The sequence below is a fragment of the Phoenix dactylifera genome, chromosome 6 (assembly GCF_051530095.1).
Source record: "Phoenix dactylifera cultivar Ajwa chromosome 6, Ajwa_hap1_PhDact_Kaust_v1.1, whole genome shotgun sequence".
NCBI lineage: Eukaryota > Viridiplantae > Streptophyta > Magnoliopsida > Arecales > Arecaceae > Phoenix > Phoenix dactylifera.
Window position 1 is genome coordinate 30319218 of NC_143195.1, and position 23793 is coordinate 30343010.

The window sequence follows — 23793 nt, forward strand, 5'->3', positions numbered from 1 at the left end:
TATTATATGTATAATTACTTAATTTTGAAAAAAAAATTGAGAGTTTAAATAGGAGTCAGTATTAGTGTCATGGAAAAGTTGTTAATGTTCTAGGATGCCTCTGACGTGGGAAAAGTTCTAGAGCCTGTTAATGGTGGTTTCGCAAATCAGGATTAAACTTTCTCCGTATTATACCACATGGTAAAAGAAACATCGCTACCATCCATTACTATGAAAAACAATTAATATCTAGTGGGCCCATATAAAACCTACCATCCATCATAAAAATTAATTACTGAGGATATATTATCAATGAGAGTGTTGTCGTCTATTGCCATGTAGAGAGTAGCTGAGTTACATTCCCCAAAACTTAGATGTCTATTAGATCGATGGGCATTAGGACCTGTCGCTAAGTCCTAAGGTGACCCATTGCTTTTTTTGCTTCTGAATCATTGTATGAAAGATCTCCTTCTAAATTGAAGGCAGCTAGGTGTAACTATTCCACTTGTCTTACCAGAAGAGGTCACTGAATCTTCTATTAGAGGTAGGCACCCAAAAAACCTACATTTTGAGAAAGGTGATCGATCCTTGTGGCTAGATAGGGTAAGGGTTTCCAAGAAAATGATTCGGCAAAAGAGACTTTTTCCGATTCCACTGCTCAGATTGGTTTGAATGCCGCATCGGGTTGGCATATAAAACTAATCTTTCTTTTAATATACCAATTTTGAAAATAAGCAATGATACAAGGATGGTGATAGGCTGGTGTGGATGTTTGATCAATGAGTCCAGATCCTCTATAGTGCAAAACGTGCACCATAGAGAATTAAAACTAGAAGTGGCCAAATCTACATCAATTTAAAAGATTTTTTTCATTTATATCAGTGAAGAATTTTTTTCGAAAGTAAACTAATAAATTTGAGAAGAGGTAAAAACATTCAAATGTTGGTTCCTAAGAAATGTAAAGGTAATTTACTATGTAGGAAATTCTATATTTTGTAACATTCCCAAATTAAGGGCAAAAACAAATGAAAAATAAAATTTTGATTGCATTTTAAATATTATTTTATAATTTTAAACATATTTAAAATCAAAATTCGTTCTTATTTGACTACCATCAAAAGCCATTCTTTTAGATTTCTTAATTGAGATGATAAATTGAATGGCTAACCAATTTTGACACATCTCAGCCGTAATGTATTGCTGCTATTTTGTAAAACATAATGTGCTACTATAAGACACTGCAAATAGTCAAGCCATTCCATGTCTTAGTCTTTAAACGAACTATCAAAAACTATCCATTATGCTCTATAGCAACGTCCACCTAGCAGCACATCAGGTTTGTTTCATATCTCTTTTTTTTCATTTTTTGTGGAACAGTTTTTACAGTTTTTAGCATTTTAGATTGTATAGGTTAAAATGTGCATTAGGCAACATATTCGTAAAATATGTGGGTTCCGACCCCACATCAGATGGCGCTAGAGGAAGGGTCCCGGCCACGCACAGACCTTCCCGCTGGGGGGGCTGTGTTGTGGGATGGGGTTCCCAGTTTAGTCCCACATCGGATAATCAGCGGAAAGGTCTGTGCCTTAAATGGGGAGTGCAAACACCTCTTCTCACCGAGGGCCCTTTTGCGGGACAAAACCGTGAGGGTAGGGGGCAACCTCCGCGGACCCCCGCGCCGGCAGGGCTCGGGACTGTCATTGGGCCACAGCCCTGGGCGACCTCCCGCAGACCCGAAGCGGCAATCCCAGAGCGGACAATACCTCGGGGAGGACGCGGATGCTTTCCCTGCTCGTCCGGTGTGCGGGCTGGTGTCGGGGTTCCGACCCCACATCAGATGGCGCTAGAGGAAGGGACCCGGCCACGCACAGACCTTCCCGCTGGGGGGGCTGTGTTGTGGGATGGGGTTCCCAGTTTAGTCCCACATCGGATAATCAGCGGAAAGGTCTGTGCCTTAAATGGGGGGTGCAAACACCTCTTCTCACCGAGGGCCCTTTTGCGGGACAAAACCGTGAGGGTAGGGGGCAACCTCCGCGGACCCCCGCGCCGGCAGGGCTCGGGACTGTCATTGGGCCACGGCCCTGGGCGACCTCCCGCAGACCCGAAGCGGCAATCCCAGAGCGGACAATACCTCGGGGAGGACGCGGATGCTTTCCCTGCTCGTCCGGTGTGCGGGCTAGTGTCGGGGTTCCGACCCCACATCAAATATGTTGTTGTATTTTTTCCTAGTTAGATTTAGTTTCTGATTTCAACTCTTCTATAATGCATTTTAGTTAGGTAGAAATGAAATCAGAAGTGAAACAACGAGATTTTTTCTGTACTTGGACTGAAGCCGAGCTTTCATTCCTAGATTAATAGCAAATGCACATATCTAATTCTCTAGTTTACTTATCTTTCAACCATACTTCATATTTTCACCAACATCGGCCTCATATTCTCATTCCATTGCACTGAAATGACAATCTAAATAATGCAACGGAGCATGGGACAATCAAATTGCAGAAAGTTTTTGATCCAAATTCTAACTTCTTGGAAACTCTTTTTTTATTATTATTAAGATGGGTGATTTAAGCTATTTTAGTATGAATACATTCAAAAAAAAATTAGAGAGTAAAATATTCTGACGTGCTCTCGGAATTGGTATCAAGTTCAGGCACGAAGAATACTACTCAGTTCGCAGCTCTGTTTATCTCATAATAGACGTGCCTTGAAAATAATAAAGTGTCTCTCGCCGGTCTCCAGAAACTCTGTTTATATGGCGTTCATTATCCATCAAAGGTGCCCAAAGAGTGCTGATGAACTACCTTGACTCATGGAATAAATTGCATGTGTCCATATTCATGAAGCAAATTGAAAAAAATAGACATCCACACGTTTGCTGTGCTGGTGTGGGATTATTCAGAGAAAAGTTTATATATGAGTCAAAATCTATCTAGTAATATCTCTATATGCCGACTTCAAAAACAAATATAAGGATCATAGTGCATCACTCTTTGGTCTGCACTGGAATTATTGGAAACTAAGCTTATGCTACACTAATATAATAAGCACTTATCCGTCCTGGTGCCTTAAACTATGATGCATGGATAGCCTATTTTATCCTAGAGTATCTTTCTTATCCCAGTATCTGCGCTAGTAATATTTAATAAGGCTTCTTGTTCTTTTACTATCTACGTTGAAAAATCCACGTCGAGAGTGCATCAAACGCTTGCCCATGGCTTTTGCTACCATGACCTTCCCGACCACAATTTTTTTATTCCTTCCATGCATTTCACTTGGAAATAATAAATTCTAATGACACCAAATAAAAAAATTAATGGCTACCATCGTTTCCATATGGCAACTTCTCAAACGGTGAGCCCTTCTGCCTCTCCTTTGGTTCTCTTCCCCATTCCACTTAGGGCTCGTTTGGTTCGCGGGAAAAGAAGGGGGGAAAGTGTGGTCAACGGGAAAGTAATGAGATGCCTCTTGTTTGGTTGGAGTTTTCAAAGAAGAGAGAAGGGAAAGTTGTATTCCCATGGGAATGTGATTCCCACATTTCATGGGAAAGTCTTTCCCATGAGAAACATGGGAAAGTTACTTTCCCATGAGGCGGGAATCACTTCATTTTTACTTTTTCCCAAAAAGTCCCTTCAGTATTAAAGAAGCATTAAAGAGGCATTAAAAACCTAATTTTTATTAAGGGCATAATAGGAATTATATATAACTTTCCTAGGAAAGTGGATGGCCAACCAAACATAAGCACCTTGGAAATTTGTCACTTTCCCATGGTCAACCAAACATGCCAAAAATACTTTCCTAGGCATCCTCTTCCTAGGAATTTGTTTTCCAGAAATCATATTCCTAGGAAGGAAAATGCTTCCCGCGAACCAAACGAGCCCTTAGCTACGACCCTTCTGCCTCTCATTTGGTTCTTCAAAAATATTATTGTTAAATCGTATGGTTTGTAGTTAGAATTTTCCGCATAAGGACAGCACTTAATTATAAAAGTTGGTTACATTATTCAATGCGCTGTTTGCACGCTAGCGTGGTTCTCAAGCAAACGTTTACCCATTTTAATTTTTAGCAGGTGAGAAGGCTAATACAGGATAACTATCAAAGTATCCCCCAAAATCCTTCATCCGTAACCCAGCAACCGACCGGTCAACAGCTGGGCCGATTCTCGGACCCCAGCCGGTCCAAATAAACCGTAGGTCTGACCAGAAAAAGCCGGACTCCAAAGAGTTCCCAGCCGAAATGACCCGGTAATCTAAGCGCGTCCAAATCCATGCGCACTTGTCACGAAATTTTCCAACCCCTTTGTCCCTCGGCTCGACATGCCCCTCTCTTAAGCAGTACGACATCGTATTCTGCACCATTATCGTTCCAGGAAATCTCTGGGGAGCGTTTAACGCGGAGCCGGAAACTAGAAAACTGGGACCCACCTCGGTACCCCACTCGCGTCTTCTTTTCCCTTCGTCTCCGGTCCTCGTCCACCCCCAATTCCCCCGTCCGATAATGGGAGCCTCACTTTTCACAAGCGTCTTCCTCCCCAGATGAAGCCGAAACTCTAAGACAACCCCCCTTTCAAATGCACCGAGACTACGGCTTTCTCCAATAGGCCGATTGCTAGTCTTTCTAATGTTCTAAGCTTGTATAAACCAACTCCAAAGCCCATCAGTTGAGAGAGGATGGGGGAGAGTTGGGCGTTGGGGCGTGGGCGGGCGGTCGGGGACTACATTCTGGGGCCGAAGATCGGGTCGGGGTCGTTCGCGGTGGTGTGGCGGGCGCGGCACCGGCAGCACGGCGTGGAGGTGGCCGTGAAGGAGATCGACAAGAAGCAGCTCAACTCCAAGATCCGCGACGGCCTCCTGAAAGAGATTGCCATCCTCCGCCAGGTCTCCCACCCCAACATCGTCCGCCTCCACCAAGCCATCCAGGTACGCTACCTTCGTGCGATTAATTGTCTATATCACTGCTCTTATGTGCTAATTTTGGAGTGGTGGGTTTGAATAGACGGAGGATAAGATATTTCTCGTGCTGGAGTACTGCTCGGGCGGTGATCTCGCAGCGTATATACAGCGGCGGGGGAGGGTTTCGGAGGCGGTCGCGAGGCACTTTATGCGGCAGCTGGGTATGTGTTTAGTCTTGCGGGGTTTTGATCGAGTTTGTGGTTTGGTTTTGCATGGGTTCTTGTCGTGTTGCTGTTTTAAGGTTTGGTGTCTGGACTTTTGCTTTGATGGGTTTGAGAGTTTTGAGTATGTTCGTGCAGCTTCGGGGTTGCAGGTTCTTCAAGAGAACAACCTCATCCACAGGGACCTGAAGCCGCAGGTGGGTTTTTCTTTTAGTTGTGACTGTGTTATCTGAAGCAAGGCTTTTGTTGTTTTCTCGTTGTTTAATATTGTTGTTCTTAGATGCTACTGTTGAATGTCGTGTGTGATAAATTAGAAAGTGCACAGTGAGAATTATGCCTTGGAAAAGGGTATTTAGTTTCAATTAGAATCTTGACTTGATCGGTCTCGCTGCAGAGGAGTTGCCTCGTTATGCCAATATTTTATACGACAACTAGATGCTAACTCGTTGCTAGGTTACCAACGTCTCTGTGCATACACCTGATTAGAATATGCTGATAATGTGGAGGGACTAAATGCCTAACTTTCAGCATATAATCCTTCATAGATGATGCATGGGATCCACTTGATGCTGTTTAGTTATCATAAGACTATGGGGCTTATGTCATGGAAGTGGGTGATTTTGAGCAATAACAAAGAACTTTTTCTTTCTTTCTTTCTTTCTTTTTTTTTTTTTAAGTCGGCTGATTTTTTATGGAGACCTCATGTTTCTTGGACAATAAGAGAAAAAAAAGTAACAAAAAGGTAAATCTAGTTAGGTAGATGCATCATAGACTTTTCTGGATAGCGATTTTTCTTATAAGTATCATATATGTCGAAATGTTATGGTATTGACAGAGACATAAATCTCTCGATCAGGTCCTCCTCGACTTTGGTATCCCTCAGTAAGGGGCTCACATGACTAATAAAGGTTGTGCCGCATAATGGTCCTTGTTTTGATACCACTCGTAACAACCTAGAACCTCACCCAAAAAAGCTAGCCGAAATATGTTAATTAGATTTTTTTAAAGGAACTAACATACTATGATCAGCCCATAGTTAGCCCTAAATAGATCCTTTATTGTAGTATCTTCTAGTCCATATGCGATGACCCGGATTTGCTTGATACCATTTGTAACAACATAGGATCTCACCCAAGAAGTTACATTGAAAGGTATTATTTGGGTTTTTTTGGCTCTGTACAAGTATATAAAATCTATCCAGTGCTTAGCCGATGTGGGACTAAACACATGCCTGCGATACTCTTCCTGTTTAAGTGTTGGTGTTTTTGCTAAGCCAAGGGTCCAAATTCATTCAAATCGAATTATAAGTACCATAAATTCAATCATAAATACCATGATTAGCCCATCGTCTACCCAAATAGGCCCATGCTATAGTGTTTCTGAGTCTACATAGATCATCGGCTGGGTTCGCGGGTTCGCTCTAATACCATTTATAACAATCAAAGACCTCATCCAAAAAGGCTAGTCAGAATGTATTGTTTTGGTGCCACATGGGTTTATTAGCATGGGCCGGTCCTCCTCCCAATAGCTTAAGCTTTTGAGCTATGATTATATGACAAGTGGTATCAAAGCCAGGTTCATTATATATCACAACCTTAATTAATCATATAGGCCTTCCGCTGAGGAATACTAGGGTCAAGGAGGACTTGGTAGGGTCGAGTGGGACCCAGACCATGGATGGGCCTCTCTCTCTCAAGTAAGAGCCAATCGTGACACGAGATTGGGTGGAGGAGATTGTCATAGTCCCACATTGATTAATAAAAGGGGGGCCACATGGGTTTATTATCCTGGACCGGTCCTCTACCCGAAAGCTTAAGCTTTTGGGCTGAGTCCATGACAAGTGTGTTGGTTATCTTTCAAGAACTCAAACTTTATAGGTACAATGAAATAATTGGTCAGCTCTCTGATGTTTACATGCATCATATCCGTTATTTTATCACCTATTGAAGGTTTGTTCTATTACTTTGCTGTTTCGCTTATAATTTGTGGCTCTAAGATGTATGTGATTCCCTATGTAAAGCATGGTTTTCCAACTATAGTAGAAATTTTATAGTGTTGTTCCTTGACCACAGCTACAAGAGCACATATTGTGCAATTGATTAAAAAGGCTTGCACTCTTGTCACTTAGAATGGCAATGGTAGGTACTTCCATATCAGTGGATGCATTGTTAATCAAACATGATTTAATCTTCTAGTTGGTTGGTGTTTTGTACTTATATCTGCATGTGGATCAATCTCTGTGACCTGACCCATCCAGGTTCCTCAATGAGCTAACCAGCACAGTACATTTAATCACAAAGTTGACAAATAATGTGATACAAACCAGTTCTTGGGTGCAGGGAAATAATGATTTAAAGGAAAAAATTCTGAATTCATGATGCTCAACAGGATTACTGCGTTAATCACCAACTGTTTTATTTACCTCATAAGGTTTCATGGTCAAGCTTCCATGATTCCTTGACATAGAGTGGGATAGTCACCAAGGTTAAAGTTGATGAGTTTCCTTAAGCACTGCTAACATGGCGACTGCTAATGCCATTCACAATTGACTTTAGAAGAGGATGTCATGGAAGATGGCGAAGAAGTAAGGTTTTAGAAGTCATATTTGTGTTTTTAAAAGTCTTCATTCTCAGTTATATATCCAATGGATTAGACAAAACTTTGTTAAAAATGATAATCACACATGCTGACAATTTTTCCCTACCTTTCCCTGTATTGGTAACTTGATGGTATGGGTCATGTCGGTATGGTACATCCCTATACTGACATGGAGTACATTGCTGGATTCGGCACAGTAGCGACAGCATGTCACATCAAATGATGGAGAAGTAAAGAATGGAAGGGTAATCTCAAAATAGGCTCACTATCCATGAAGACTCCTCCTAGAGGATAAGAGCAAGATAATTCTTATAAGATCACAGTTCTAAACCAAAATGGGATACTTTTAATTCCAGACAACTTGCTCCTTCCCTTGTAGAGTACCCCTTAATATAGTCATGACTTTGACTTGTAGCTGACCTGCTTCAGGTTTAGTCAGGTTTTCTGACCTTAATTCAACACAAAGTGGGTCAAGTGTAATTCTGCTGTCAGTTTGGGTAAAAAATAACCAAGCCAATTAGTCTTCAAAACTTTATGGTAGGTGCCTTGCTGGCTCAAGGTTTCCTTGCCCTTAAATCACCCCCAATTCATAATGTTAAATTATAGCATACTATAAATTTTGAACTTTGATTGGTCACACTCCATGTGGGTGGATGAGGCTTGCGGTTTATGGCCAATAGGCTACTTACCTCTACCTGCCATTACTAACCCTTTTTCATCCAAGCTTTAAATTGGGATTACTGATGTTCCCTTATTTACTTGTTGTGGTCAAAAATTTTGTAGGAGAGTTTAAAACAAGGTACACCATCTCGGTACTGGTCCCCGTATAGGTGCCACCCTATCACTATGTCAGTACGCTCGGTCGGGGGCCGGTACGGAGTATCGGTACGCCCTCTATACCGTATACTAATACCGAACTAGTGCGGTATGGTACGCTCTATACGTCCGGTTCAATATGGCATGGGTCAACAATTTCTGTGCATCATGCATCATAATGAATATTTAACCATGTTTTACTTATGTGATGAGAGAGTTATGCTTGGATTCCAAATATTATATCTTCATGTTAATTTACATTATATGAGATGTTACAAATAAACCCAAATCTTGGTTAGTTAATTTCTATGTATTAACCATCTTATAATAAGCTTTGCAGAACCTTCTACTGTCAAGTACTGATGAAACCCCTGTGTTGAAGATTGGGGATTTCGGGTTTGCAAGGTGAGAAAATTGTATCTGGCATTCTTATCTTAGTAATATCTGAGCTAGATTTTTCTGTGCAGCATTTTTCTAAGATATTCTTATCTTTGCCGATACATCAATTGCGTAAAATATATTAATTATCCATCTACAGCCAATGACATATTATATTGATATTCATTTGTTAATTGATAATTAACACATCAACTATCTAGATTCTAGAAGATGCAAAGCTATAGATACATAGAGAATGTGCACAAGTTTTCTTTGTAAACATCTTTGTCTACTTTGTTTCATGCTAGAAGGAAAAGTTTGCTGTATCCATTTAAAAGGCAACTGCTTAATGAATTGATATTTGATTGAGGGAAAGTGATTATCAAATGTTTGTATGGTTCTGCTTGGATTATGTCATTTCCTCAGATCTGTGATACTTTTATAATTGTTTTAAGGTCAATTTTATAAATTAGTTAGAAATGACAACCACAAAAAATGTCTGCTAGGCCATAAGTTTTCATCCTATAAGCTTTCCAAAGAAGTAAAAATGTAATGATTATGTGATACTCTCTTGCAAGTGTGACCCTTTTATCTCTTAAGCTGGAAACTTTGGCATGCTAAAAGTGGACGTGCAGAGAATGTTGTCCAGCTGAATAATTATTATGTTTTAATCCCACATGTTTCAATCTGGATTCTTAAAGTTCTATTTGAATAGGACTCTCTCCATCAGAGTTTGTATAGGAATTTTCTTCTATGTTTCTCTTTTCCTTTGCAGAACACGAAAACATAATTTCTAACAATGTGGAAAAGTTGATTTCGTTGATAAAATAAATTCTGCACAAAGGATTTTCTGGAAAAGTAGAAGATAATGTCTGGTTTGACTTCAATCAATAATATTTCTGAGTCCTCTGGCTGATGATGTCCAAAGAAAACCATCTGAGTCAATTGGATGTTTTAATACATCTTTCTATTTGAATTTTACCCTAATTTGCTTGCTGTAATTGTAAACTCATGCCTTGGTTGAGCCTTCAAAAAGCTAAACTGGAGTTTTATTACTATTTTATATACCGTAAAATTGTTTTTCTTACTTGCTGCCAAATCTTCTTAATTAAAGCCATTCTGTTTATAATGGCCTTCTTGACCTTAACTTGATTAGTTGTTGGGGAATTAGTGGAGGATATAGTGACCTGAATGTTTTATAGTGCCATGTCCTTATGATTCAATTAATGGTGAAACCTTCAGCAGATTAAGGAGTGTGGCTGTCTTCCGTTTAATGGCCTGCTGTTTGCATTTCATGGCAAAACAACTTGTGGGAAAGATTATCGGTGGTTAGAAGCTTAAACAAGGAAATAACTCAGCCCACTGGTGGGCCATTAGATTCTATTACTTTTTCTCAGTTGAATACTTGGTTTCAATTGTTTTTGATGGTATATTATACTTCTTCCTCCTCTTTTTCTTTTTGTAGAGCCTAGAAGGGCTCAACTAACCTAGTTTTGGGGCCAGCCACTTCAAAGTAGTGAGAGGCAAGCTGGGATTATGTGTATCTGGCTTATGGTAAACAAGAAATAGAGGCAGAGCTTCTTTCTTCTTTTTTCATCTTTTTTTCTTTTTCTCAGCATACTTTTCTATCCATCCTGTCTCCTTCACTGCTGCAAAAGGGACAGCAGACTTTTTCAGTCCTTTCTGCATAAACTTATTCTTAATCACCTAAAACCTTACTTCATATTTAGTAGAATTCATTGATATTTAACCATAATTTCTATGGTCTTGCGCCAGAAACCCTCTGATTATAACTTTTTCTCCATTTGGCTTCAATTCAGTTCTCAGCTTTGATCATTAGACCTGCAAGCAGTGACTGAACCGTTCCTTCACTTAAATCCTATTTTGTTTCTAGACCTCCATTGATTCTGAACCTGAGGAACCTTTTTTTCCCCAGTTTTTACCATTAACCCTCATCTAATCTGCTTTGACACAGATTTGGACTGCAAACTGCTGTCCCCTTATTGCATCCTCTTATTTCTAACATGCCATACATAGATGTAGGTTCAGAAGGTCCAAAAGAAATATCCAACTAAAGCTTGATGTAAAATTGATGCAAATATCTTTTGGGAAATATTGAACAAAATTAGACCACAGGCGATATTCAAGGTTCAATAGTTTTGGCTTCTTGCTATCTAGATATGACACGAGAAATGGCTTCTGATAAAAGGGTTATTTTCATTATCGTGTGTTTAGACATCGAGGAAGGTAATTGATATAGCCTGCATGTGACAACTAAGATGTGGGAAGATTGATGTGACATTTCTTTGTTTAAAAATTCCGAAGTCATGGTAGAAGTAAAAGGTATTTTTGGATGGAAGTGGGGTAAGATAATAAAAAACTATGAATGATAAAATGAAGGAAAAGGGATGGATGTAGAGTCAGCACGAGTTAAAGAAACATAACAAATGAAAGGATCAAAACAAAATATTTTCTTCTTATATATATCATATCCTTGATTCTTTTAACACCACCGGTATTGGTCGCAAACCCGGATGAGAAAGGTGGAGGGCTTATGTAAGGTAACAGTCTTATATAAGAGAAGAGGCCAAAATCTTGAATCGAATCTGGATGCCCTCAGTATGCTGGAAATGGTTTAATTAGCAAAGTGATGATTGTGTGTAATACTTTATGAGGCATATTGTATTTTTTTCGTCCATTTCATACATGTTGGATATCTTTCATGTTAGCATGAGCTGTTTGACATGGTATAAGATACATAAAATCTTTAATGACACTATAAGAAACTCAGTTTCATCAGATAATTGAGGGAGACATAAGGTTATTATTTGTATGTCACAACTAAGTTTATGTCTTATGTCTTTTGACATTCAGTGGCTTTTAATGATATGTAACAAATGAAAAAACCAAGAAAATAAATTAGCCTATAGAGTAGAGTTTATGCTATTGTTCGAGGCCTGACATTCAGAGGCTTTGTGTTGAAAGAACAAAGAGAACATACGTTATTTACAAATATATTAAATTAAAATCAAGTTTCTGATCATTTCAGATTGTGGTCACTTTCCTTTTTTTATATTCAAAAATAGAAAATTGGAAACTTTGTTTCCTTTTTCTGTAAATTTTTAAAAATATGAACATGTTTGATATAGTTAATTATTTTTAAAAATATCATGCTTCTTAAAAATGCTTTTAAAAATATAAACATGGCAATGGTAGTGGAGGTGATGATGGTAACGATGGAGGCAATGGAGGTGTTGTTGGTGGGGGTGGTGGCGGTATGGGAGAGATGGTGATTGATGGCAATGGTGGCAAGGTCATTGGCAATTGGTCGAGGTGATAGTTGTCACGCCCCGGACCCGGATCCGTGACACGGCCGTGCTATTGCCGACTACCGCCCACAATAGCACGCAGCCTCATACCTGGGTAACAGGGTAGTCAAACCAACCAAATCTTTTCATATGAAAGCATTCTTAATACAACATGCTGGTCAGTACCCAAATACAGAGCTTCTATGTAGTTTATGTACACAAAAGTATACTTGCTTTACCCCAAAAGAAAGAAGCCCTGATACCAAATTAACGTGTCTCTGGCAGCTATCAGTGATGAGGATCTGAAAGAAAAAGTAAATGAACGGATATGAGCTACACGGCTCAGTAAGTAATCATACATAATCTTACCGGATCGAACATAACGGTAACCATGTTTATGCAGGGTTTGAGAAGCTGACATGCATATTTATCTAATCATCATCATGGCATAATATGTATGCAATTTAAAGGAGATAGCGGTTATAGCAAAATACAACATTTCATAAGGATATATTCAAAAACCCGTTGTAAAACAATGTATGCTTTGGCCAAGCACGTTCATAAATGTCACGGCCCGCCTGCGCAGGGCACGTGACTATCGGGCCCACATGAGGGGGAAACACGGGGCTCCCCTGCCAGATGTTGGCCGGTTCCGGGGCTTCACGCAAGCGTCCTTCACCCCTCACCGATTGTGCTTCTCCCCAAAAACACATCTGCAGGATTTGGAAGCACCCGCCTCATATACCCAGGCTCTGAAACGAGCCTCATGATCATGCTTCAAATATCATTTTCATAAAGTATGCATATGAAACCGTGCCCCCGGTATGCCGTGGTCGTGCTCTTAAATGCTACTGTGAAGTCATTCTTGGCCACTGGCGAGACCGGCTCAGTTATTAGGCGGCCACTGGCGGGGCTGGCTCAGTCATTCTCGGCCACTGGCAAGGCCGGCTCAGTTACATTGAGTCAGTAGCTCTTAAGAGTTCATAAATAATGCTTCGTATAGGTAGTACCTCATAGATGCTACGGCGAATTCATTATTGGTCACTGGCGGGGCCTGCTCAGTTATTAGTCGGCCACTGGCGGGGCTGGCTCAGTCATTATCGGCCACTGGCAAGGCCGGCTCAGTTGCATTCGGCCCGTAACATTAGTAGTTCTTAGGTACCCCCTTACAAGCAATATGCAGCTAGAGCAAATCATTATCATTCTTTACACTCATGCTAAGAAAAATCATAACATGGAACTCCATTCATTTTGCATGTATCACAAGAGCTATGAAAACATAATATGTGCACAACCATTAATTATGTGACTGACATGTACCACCCATGTTCATATTTCATAACTCATATTTTAGCATGTAATGCAATCCCAGTATTTTGTAGGCATAACGGAATATAAAGCATATATCATCATATCTTGTGTAACTAGAGCATGTCAGATACACATATCGTTCTTAGCCTACAGTACATACACGATTCACAACAAGATTAAAACAAGTTACTTACCCTCTTCACAAATCATGTATACAATTCAAATTGTATGAAAAACTCTGGTTCATCTTATAAAACGTAATACAGGATCTACGATAAGATTAAGGCAGATTACTTACTTCAATTCGCTTTCCAAATTGCTCAAGTCCAGGTGACAGATCCTTAATCACCTAAATCATGTCATAATAACAATATGTTATTTCCTTTTCTACCTGAAATTTAGCCCAAGCCTAATTCCTCTGTATTGGGGTCTTGGCTGGGCTCATAAGTCTTAATTGGCCTTCCGATTGGCCACTAAGCTTAATTCCCAGCTTAATTGGGTTTAATTTCGGGTTTAGGGTCACTGTGACCCGTTTGGGCCTGAGTCAGGGTTAATCCGGAATCAATTTGGCCCCCAAATTAATTACATTGGCTTGAATTGGGCTTAACGTGTTTCGGATCCGAACCCGATTCCGGTCCGTTAACCCACTCTTTTCTTTTCTCTTCTCATTTTCTTTCTTTTCTTTTCTTTTTCTTTTCTTTTCTTTTTTTTTTTCTCTTTTTCTTTCTTTTTCTTTTTCTTTTTCTTTTCCTTTTTCTTTCCTTTTCTTCTCTTCTCCTTTTTCTTTTCTTCTCCTTCCCGAAGCTTCCTCTCCTCCCTTCTTCTTTCATCCCGATCTCCCCTTCCTCTTTTCTCCGACGATGGGAGCACGACGAGCGGAAAGGGAGGTCGATGGTCTCCTCCTCACGGGGAGGGGGTCGGACCGCGATCGGCGACGCCCGCAGCCGAGCTCTCGGCTTCTTCGGTCGAGCCCGCGGCCGAGCTCTCGGCTTCCCCGGCCGAGCCCGCGGCCGAGCTCTCGGCTTTCCCGGCCGAGCCCGCACCGGCGACGCTCACGGCCGTACACGGGCAAGTCCCCTCCTCCTCTCCTTTTTCTCTCTCTCCTTGGTTCCGATCGGAAGCCCTAGCCATTTCGGCCGATCCTCCGGCCTTCTTCTTCTCCTCCGGCCGGATCTACGGCCTCTTCCTCCTCTCTCTCTTTCTTTCTTTCTTTCTTTTCTTTGGTCCTTCCCTCCGGCACCACCCCATATTCTCTCTCTCACTCCCAAACCCTCTCTCTTCCTCTCTCCATTCTTCCCCTGTGAAGGAAGAAGGGGGGTTTGGGAGGGCCGAGCCACAGTCGGCGGTGCCATGGCCGAGCTCGCGGCGTCCACAGCCGCGCCTGCGGCTGAGCCCACGGCCGCGCCTGCGGCGGCCCTCTCTTCTCCCACGGGGAAGAGATGCCGGGAGAAGCCGGCGGCACTGCGGGATGCCCGCAGCCGCTCCCCTTGGTCTGCCATCAATCCCCTTCCTCCCTTCTTTCTTTGTTTCTTTGTTGTCTTGCACAAAACAGGGGGAGAGAAGGAAGGGGGCTTACCTGGCTTTTTGCCCTTCCTCTTGGAGCTTCAGGGTTCCTTCGCCTTCGGCTCCAGGGCTTCGGCTCTCTCTCCCGTTCAGTGTTCTTGGGGGTCTGTGACTTAGGGTTGCCGGCAGAGGCTTAAATCATTGTTTAGAGGATGAAACCCCCCTCTGAGAGGTCCCATCCTCTCTTTTCCTCCATACTTAGGGACTGGCCGCCGCCCCCCTGGTCTCCGGCGCGCCGGCAACGGCTGCCAGCAGGGGGTGCGGTAACCCCTCCCTGTCGGTCTTATCCCTTCGTTTTTTTTTTTTTTTTTTTTTAAACATTATAACAGCACCGCCCACAGTGAAATTTGGGCCCAAACCTTAACTGGGCCTATTCCTTATTGGGCCTAGTAGGTTGTGGGCCCGGACATTACATCCTACCCCCCTTAAAATAAATTTCGTCCTCGAAATTAGTCATACCTTAAGGTTCAGGCTTTAAAAGTATTCAACCATTGAGTCATCCTCGAGATCTCAGTTAGTCTCTCTCTCGGAGTACCTACTGATAAGATTTTGACATACAAAGTCATGGCATCTCAAAACTTGAACCTTTCCATCTATGACACATAGGAGTTCTTTGATCTCTTTCAAAAGAGGACTAATCTTCCAACCTTAGATTTTAAATGCTATGATTCTTGGCCCAAGAAATTAATTGCTCTCGATTAAGTCCACACAACGGTCGTAATCGGGTTAATAGAAATAGGTGAGAGCATTAGCATCAAATACTTTTCATAATCTATAATCTTCTTTCTTCTCTTAACCCTGCCTACAATTTTATGATCAACTTTTATCCTAGCAAAACTTCAAACCCCTTTTAGATAGGTAGATCGAAGATGTCATAGCTAGGAGTAGGGAACATTTCAGGTCTAAGCCCAACCAAGGCACCATCGATTCGTTAATACTAAATTTAAGATGCCAAGATTCTCCCGGGAGTTGCCAATAATAGAAAAACTCATTGGTGAAAATTATACAGCTCTCTCTCTCCAGATTATTCATAGAATCAACATCTTAATTCTGAATAAGAAGATCAAGTTTCTTTGTCAAAATATCAACTTCTCTTGATTAACCGATCTATCACAAGATTAGATCATAAACAACTCTAATCCACTCTGGATAGAAATTCCTCGTAGTCTACTGACAACCTCAATTTCTTTCAACCAGATGGAGGGTTGATATTAATTAAAGAAGCTCAAGCTTCAAGTTTAGGAGGACGGAGGTTTATATCAGCATATTCCAGGTCTGAGATCAAAATTGATGATCCGTTAATTCTAGTCTCGAGATGCTAAGAATTTCTTAGCATGACATAAAACTGGAGAATCTAAGGTAGCACAGCGATATCCCAAAAAATCCGATCATTTTCTTTTCATTTATCAAGGAAAATTCTACTACAGAAGAAAACAGATCAAATCTTTTATTATTACAACTTTCCGAATCAATGGAATAATACTACAGACCAACTTAGAGAACTAATTCAGCCCACTATGTTTTCGCTGCGCATTCTGATCAAATTCCTTTGAATCCACAAATAACTTTTGATCAACATACTATTTGCCTACAAACAGAACTATTTAATTCCTCATCTGTATTTGCATTTCAAATCTTTCCTCCATCTTGATCGAATGTTACTTAGCCAAAACTTCTTTTTACTTTTCCATGAGCGAGCAAAGAAAGGGTATCCCAACATAAGATCCTCTTAAATAAGCGACAACGCTTTAAAATGAATTTTACATTTTCAACAACTTCATTCATTGAAAATAAGCCTTCTTTCCTAATACGAGATAAGCTCTCAAGTCATCTTAGGACATTTTAAGCTCGAAATTGTGTAAACTTCTAAAAATTATTTCTCAATATCCCAATCTTATATTAGGTATCTTTAAATTGCATGAACAATAATCTGCCCTACTTTAGCATGGCTAGAAGGTGATTCTGGATCTCACATCCCCGTTAAAAGAAAAGGATGTATACTTTTGTTGTAAGATCTCTATTTAAAAATCTTCTTCTATTGTACTCTTTCCACTAGACGATGATATGTGGAATTATCATCCATAAATTTTTTTTTTTTTTGTCAATACATCAACTAATATTTGTTTAATTGATTTATCACAGGATCACAAACTACTGCACTTTATCCAATGTAGAACATTTGAGCCTAAAATATTCTTCAACATTGAAAATTATTCTCAGAATTTACTAAATGACTTCCAATCGAAATATTAATCTTGCATTATAATTTGCAAAGATCTAATATTTCACATTCCAAGTAAACAAAGGGGAAACTCTTAGATCTCATTTCTCAAATATACTTTCTTTCTATATAATAGTTGCCTGCATAATTGTCATACAGATTTTATCCTTGAAGAATATTAAAAAAAATATCTTTCCTTGTCCAAGCCTGAAACAACTTATGAATAAACCCTATCCTGCCATCAAAATAATTAACTTCAAACTAGAAGTATCATCCACAGTACCCAGCACCAAGTTAAACTTCCAATATCACCTATATACTGATACATAAATAATCACAATGTACTTTAATATTCCATGGCTAGTATTCCACTTAACATCAGTCAAAATCTAATTTAATCATAATCCAAAATACAAATTATTCCGTCGAGAAATCTCCAAAATAGCTTTTTCTTATTTTGGCATGGCTCGTTAGCATTCTGATTCAAAACACCAAAATCCTTAGTAGTCTTAAATCTTAAGCTCTAATACCATACCTGTCACAATCATGCCCCTAGAATGGCTTTGTATTAGCCCTAGCTTCTTTCTTTTTTTGTTGCTCATTATCACCTATCAAAATATTTGTGTCAAGCAATTTTCGTGACCGACCGATGATACGACCAATAAAATCTTTTCTTTCCTTTCCGGTTATGCGGAATCTCACTAAATGAGACTTAACTACCCATTTCCTTATTAAAGCTTAAATTTTTTTTTTTTTACTCATGGTTAACCTATTGCTCTGATACCACTAGAATGTCACGCCCCGGACCCGGATCCGTGACACGGCCGTGCTATTGCCGACTACCGCCCACAATAGCACGCAGCCTCATACCTGGGTAACAGGGTAGTCAAACCAACCAAATCTTTTCATATGAAAGCATTCTTAATACAACATGCTGGTCAGTACCCAAATACAGAGCTTCTATGTAGTTTATGTACACAAAAGTATACTTGCTTTATCCCAAAAGAAAGAAGCCCTGATACCAAATTAACGTGTCTCTGGCAGCTATCAGTGATGAGGATCTGAAAGAAAAAGTAAATGAACGGATATGAGCTACACGGCTCAGTAAGTAATCATACATAATCTTACCGGATCGAACATAACGGTAACCATGTTTATGCAGGGTTTGAGAAGCTGACATGCATATTTATCTAATCATCATCATGGCATAATATGTATGCAATTTAAAGGAGATAGCGGTTATAGCAAAATACAACATTTCATAAGGATATATTCAAAAACCCGTTGTAAAACAATGTATGCTTTGGCCAAGCACGTTCATAAATGTCACGGCCCGCCTGCGCAGGGCACGTGACTATCGGGCCCACATGAGGGGGAAACACGGGGCTCCCCTGCCAGATGTTGGCCGGTTCCGGGGCTTCACGCAAGCGTCCTTCACCCCTCACCGATTTTGCTTCTCCCCAAAAACACATCTGCAGGATTTGGAAGCACCCGCCTCATATACCCAGGCTCTGAAACGAGCCTCATGATCATGCTTCAAATATCATTTTCATAAAGTATGCATATGAAACCGTGCCCCCGGCATGCCGTGGTCGTGCTCTTAAATGCTACTGTGAAGTCATTCTTGGCCACTGGCGAGACCGGCTCAGTTATTAGGCGGCCACTGGCGGGGCTGGCTCAGTCATTCTCGGCCACTGGCAAGGCCGGCTCAGTTACATTGAGTCAGTAGCTCTTAAGAGTTCATAAATAATGCTTCGTATAGGTAGTACCTCATAGATGCTACGGCGAATTCATTATTGGTCACTGGCGGGGCCTGCTCAGTTATTAGTCGGCCACTGGCGGGGCTGGCTCAGTCATTATCGGCCACTGGCAAGGCCGGCTCAGTTGCATTCGGCCCGTAACATTAGTAGTTCTTAGGTACCCCCTTACAAGCAATATGCAGCTAGAGCAAATCATTATCATTCTTTACACTCATGCTAAGAAAAATCATAACATGGAACTCCATTCATTTTGCATGTATCACAAGAGCTATGAAAACATAATATGTGCACAACCATTAATTATGTGACTGACATGTACCACCCATGTTCATATTTCATAACTCATATTTTAGCATGTAATGCAATCCCAGTATTTTGTAGGCATAACGGAATATAAAGCATATATCATCATATCTTGTGTAACTAGAGCATGTCAGATACACATATCGTTCTTAGCCTACAGTACATACACGATTCACAACAAGATTAAAACAAGTTACTTACCCTCTTCACAAATCATGTATACAATTCAAATTGTATGAAAAACTCTGGTTCATCTTATAAAACGTAATACAGGATCTACGATAAGATTAAGGCAGATTACTTACTTCAATTCGCTTTCCAAATTGCTCAAGTCCAGGTGACAGATCCTTAATCACCTAAATCATGTCATAATAACAATATGTTATTTCCTTTTCTACCTGAAATTTAGCCCAAGCCTAATTCCTCTGTATTGGGGTCTTGGCTGGGCTCATAAGTCTTAATTGGCCTTCCGATTGGCCACTAAGCTTAATTCCCAGCTTAATTGGGTTTAATTTCGGGTTTAGGGTCACTGTGACCCGTTTGGGCCTGAGTCAGGGTTAATCCGGAATCAATTTGGCCCCCAAATTAATTACATTGGCTTGAATTGGGCTTAACGTGTTTCGGATCCGAACCCGATTCCGGTCCGTTAACCCACTCTTTTCTTTTCTCTTCTCATTTTCTTTCTTTTCTTTTCTTTTTCTTTTCTTTTCTTTTTTTTTTTCTCTTTTTCTTTCTTTTTCTTTTTCTTTTTCTTTTCCTTTTTCTTTCCTTTTCTTCTCTTCTCCTTTTTCTTTTCTTCTCCTTCCCGAAGCTTCCTCTCCTCCCTTCTTCTTTCATCCCGATCTCCCCTTCCTCTTTTCTCCGACGATGGGAGCACGACGAGCGGAAAGGGAGGTCGATGGTCTCCTCCTCACGGGGAGGGGGTCGGACCGCGATCGGCGACGCCCGCAGCCGAGCTCTCGGCTTCTTCGGTCGAGCCCGCGGCCGAGCTCTCGGCTTCCCCGGCCGAGCCCGCGGCCGAGCTCTCGGCTTCCCCGGCCGAGCCCGCACCGGCGACGCTCACGGCCGTACACGGGCAAGTCCCCTCCTCCTCTCCTTTTTCTCTCTCTCCTTGGTTCCGATCGGAAGCCCTAGCCATTTCGGCCGATCCTCCGGCCTTCTTCTTCTCCTCCGGCCGGATCTACGGCCTCTTCCTCCTCTCTCTCTTTCTTTCTTTCTTTCTTTTCTTTGGTCCTTCCCTCCGGCACCACCCCATATTCTCTCTCTCACTCCCAAACCCTCTCTCTTCCTCTCTCCATTCTTCCCCTGTGAAGGAAGAAGGGGGGTTTGGGAGGGCCGAGCCACAGTCGGCGGTGCCATGGCCGAGCTCGCGGCGTCCACAGCCGCGCCTGCGGCTGAGCCCACGGCCGCGCCTGCGGCGGCCCTCTCTTCTCCCACGGGGAAGAGATGCCGGGAGAAGCCGGCGGCACTGCGGGATGCCCGCAGCCGCTCCCCTTGGTCTGCCATCAATCCCCTTCCTCCCTTCTTTCTTTGTTTCTTTGTTGTCTTGCACAAAACAGGGGGAGAGAAGGAAGGGGGCTTACCTGGCTTTTTGCCCTTCCTCTTGGAGCTTCAGGGTTCCTTCGCCTTCGGCTCCAGGGCTTCGGCTCTCTCTCCCGTTCAGTGTTCTTGGGGGTCTGTGACTTAGGGTTGCCGGCAGAGGCTTAAATCATTGTTTAGAGGATGAAACCCCCCTCTGAGAGGTCCCATCCTCTCTTTTCCTCCATACTTAGGGACTGGCCGCCGCCCCCTGGTCTCCGGCGCGCCGGCAACGGCTGCCAGCAGGGGGTGCGGTAACCCCTCCCTGTCGGTCTTATCCCTTCGTTTTTTTTTTTTTTTTTTTAAACATTATAACAGCACCGCCCACAGTGAAATTTGGGCCCAAACCTTAACTGGGCCTATTCCTTATTGGGCCTAGTAGGTTGTGGGCCCGGACATTACAATAGTGATGGCAGCATTAGTGTGGTGGAGTTGGTGCAAAGATAGCGGTGGGTTGTCGGCTATGTGGTGGAGGCGGCGATGATGATAGCGATGGTGTAGCGGCAGCGACAATGGTGATGGCAGGGCTACTAGCGATATGGTGGAGGCGACAATGATGATGATGGTGGTAACATGGTGAAAATAGTAGTGGCATGATGAAAGCAACAACACTGGCAGTAGTGGTAAAAGCATGAGTTTTTTTATTTTTGAAAAATATTAAAAGTAAGAATTTTTTACTTTCTTTTTTCTAGAAATAATGAAAGCGACTTTTGAAAAATAGAAAATAAAAACAATAGCTCCACCCATATTTTGTTGACTCAGTTTCTATGGTTTTATTTTTAAAATTAGAAAAAAATAAATAAAAGCAATGTCAAACATGTTCTAAATTTCAAGTTTGGATTTTTGGCTCGAAAAACTGTAGGTTAAGAGGATTGGTAAAACAATTTCGGAGGTTGGTCAATTGGAGAATTAACAAATTTATTTTTGTAAACTTAGATATACATAGTAGTTTTATGATTTCTAAAATGCTTTATCAGAGGAAGTGTTTCTCCAATATCTAATTGAACCCCATAACTGGATGGACACCATGCATACTTGTATTGGTTGCGGGGTGGATGTTGTTACACATGATATCCTGAGAATTTATAGGAGTTATCAGAGGATCTGCATGCAAGTAGTTGTATTGTCGCATAAAGGTACTTCATGATGTCCCAGTCTGTAGCTAGTCTGCGGCAATATTTATTAGCTAGATTACTTTCTACTAAAATACAAGGCTTACATGAGGTGTGACTAGTTCAATCAATTAAAATATGTAAGCTTTGCACCTTAAGTTGAATTTCAATCTTAACCTACTTGCACAGTCCATGACCTTATTTAGCTATCTTATTCTGGACCTATGGACCCATTTGGTTGGGATTTGGGATACTAGATGGTGCACATATGGTTGAACCCGTTACGTTACCCCCATGGGGCAGCAGACAGTAATGAGCTAACTTCAGTAGTTTAGTCAACTCATAGCGCATGTAATTGCCTTGGCCTTGAATGTCTCAGCATTGCCCTTGGGTGGCTGCGGGGAGGGGGCTTGTATGTGGGCAACAGGTGGTAGTAAAAGAGAAATCTCAAGGAAATCTGCCCCTAGGTAGAGAGGGCTAACTGCATATCTCAAACTGCTTTCTTGCTTCATCTCTCCTCTCTCCCTTTCCCATCTGGTTGAGCAATCAGAAAACATATACTATGTTTAGCATTTTCAGATGATGTTAGTTTGATAAAATGCAAGAAGTTGGAGGTTGGGGTCCGGTTTGCAAATGTGTAATCGCAAGATCCCTTATTTGATACTGTTTGAATCAACAAGCAAGCTGAATTGGAGAAAAAAATCTAATGCATCCATCCTTTGGATCATAAGTTGTGCAATGCTGGAAATTAGGCTCAATAACCAGCTATACTGTATTGGAGATCATCTTTGGCATTAATAAAAGTAGTTCATGTCTTATTTCAAATATCTATCTTTTCAATTACCCTGCTATAGTCCATTTGTTTTTGCATCAAATTTAGTGTTACATTTTGTATGTGTACTAGTAATAGACCAACTCTAAGAGTGTGCTAAATAGTTTTTGATGAGTGTATTTTGAGTTATTTGCTTTCATACTATGGATGGCAAAATTTAAGAGAAAATGACCTATATTCTTTTTTCTCAGTCTAATAGCATGGTCGGGAAAGAATTGCTAACACAAGGGGCTATCAATAAGCTGCTTAAGTCCTGACTAATCACAACAATTTACATCAGTAAAATTCAAGGATTGGAGTATTATCTGTCATTATGTGCTGATTAGGGGCCAAAACAATGTGTAATGTCCCAAACTCCCAATAGTTGACATGAATTGGCACTGTAATTTATGAACTATGTAAAAGGCTTTTCAAGCAGCAATTAAAATATAAACTTTATCCAACTTTTTAATAAATACTGATCAATTTTAACTGCTTTATTCTAATTCATAGATTTTTAAACTGATACATGTAAGTTTTAGCTAATCTGAAAAATCTAGGATCATAAGCCACCTAAATGTTTTTGTGAGTTGCTGTTTGGCATGTATATTTCACAAATTCAAATAATTTCTTATACAAATTAATGTCATGTTAGCATTTCTTTCCGAATTAACGACAAAAATAAGCTCATAAATTTTTATATGAATTACAAAGAGACATATAACTATGTTAACTTGTCAAAACACGATTTAGGTGTTGTACACATATTTTTGGTACTATATGAAGCTCATAAACTTGTATATTATGAGTTACTTTGGTTATAATCTTTGGTCAGATATAGAAGACAATTTTTTTTTATCATTACCATGTCCAGTCTACTCATCAGATCTTCAGATTCTTAAAATGAAAAGAGGAAGAAAGAGTTTCAATTGTCTCAAATAG

The 23793-nt window shown here is 40.9% G+C and overlaps 1 protein-coding gene across 3 annotated transcripts in view; it reads left to right on the forward strand.

Annotated features, from left to right (window-relative positions):
- Positions 1-4335: 4335 nt before the first annotated feature.
- LOC103702761 (serine/threonine-protein kinase ATG1a-like) overlaps positions 4336-23793 on the forward strand; it is a 30227-nt gene continuing 10769 nt past the window's right edge. For 2 of the 3 annotated variants that reach the window (XM_008785320.5, XM_088723614.2), the window contains exons 1-4: positions 4336-4898; positions 4975-5092; positions 5231-5289; positions 8847-8911. In XM_008785320.5, the coding sequence (XP_008783542.3) occupies positions 4650-4898; positions 4975-5092; positions 5231-5289; positions 8847-8911 (491 nt within the window). In that variant the 5' untranslated portion in view covers positions 4336-4649. The remainder of the gene's footprint in view (positions 4899-4974; positions 5093-5230; positions 5290-8846; positions 8912-23793) is intronic. The other variant, XM_039126693.3, reaches the window with a different exon arrangement.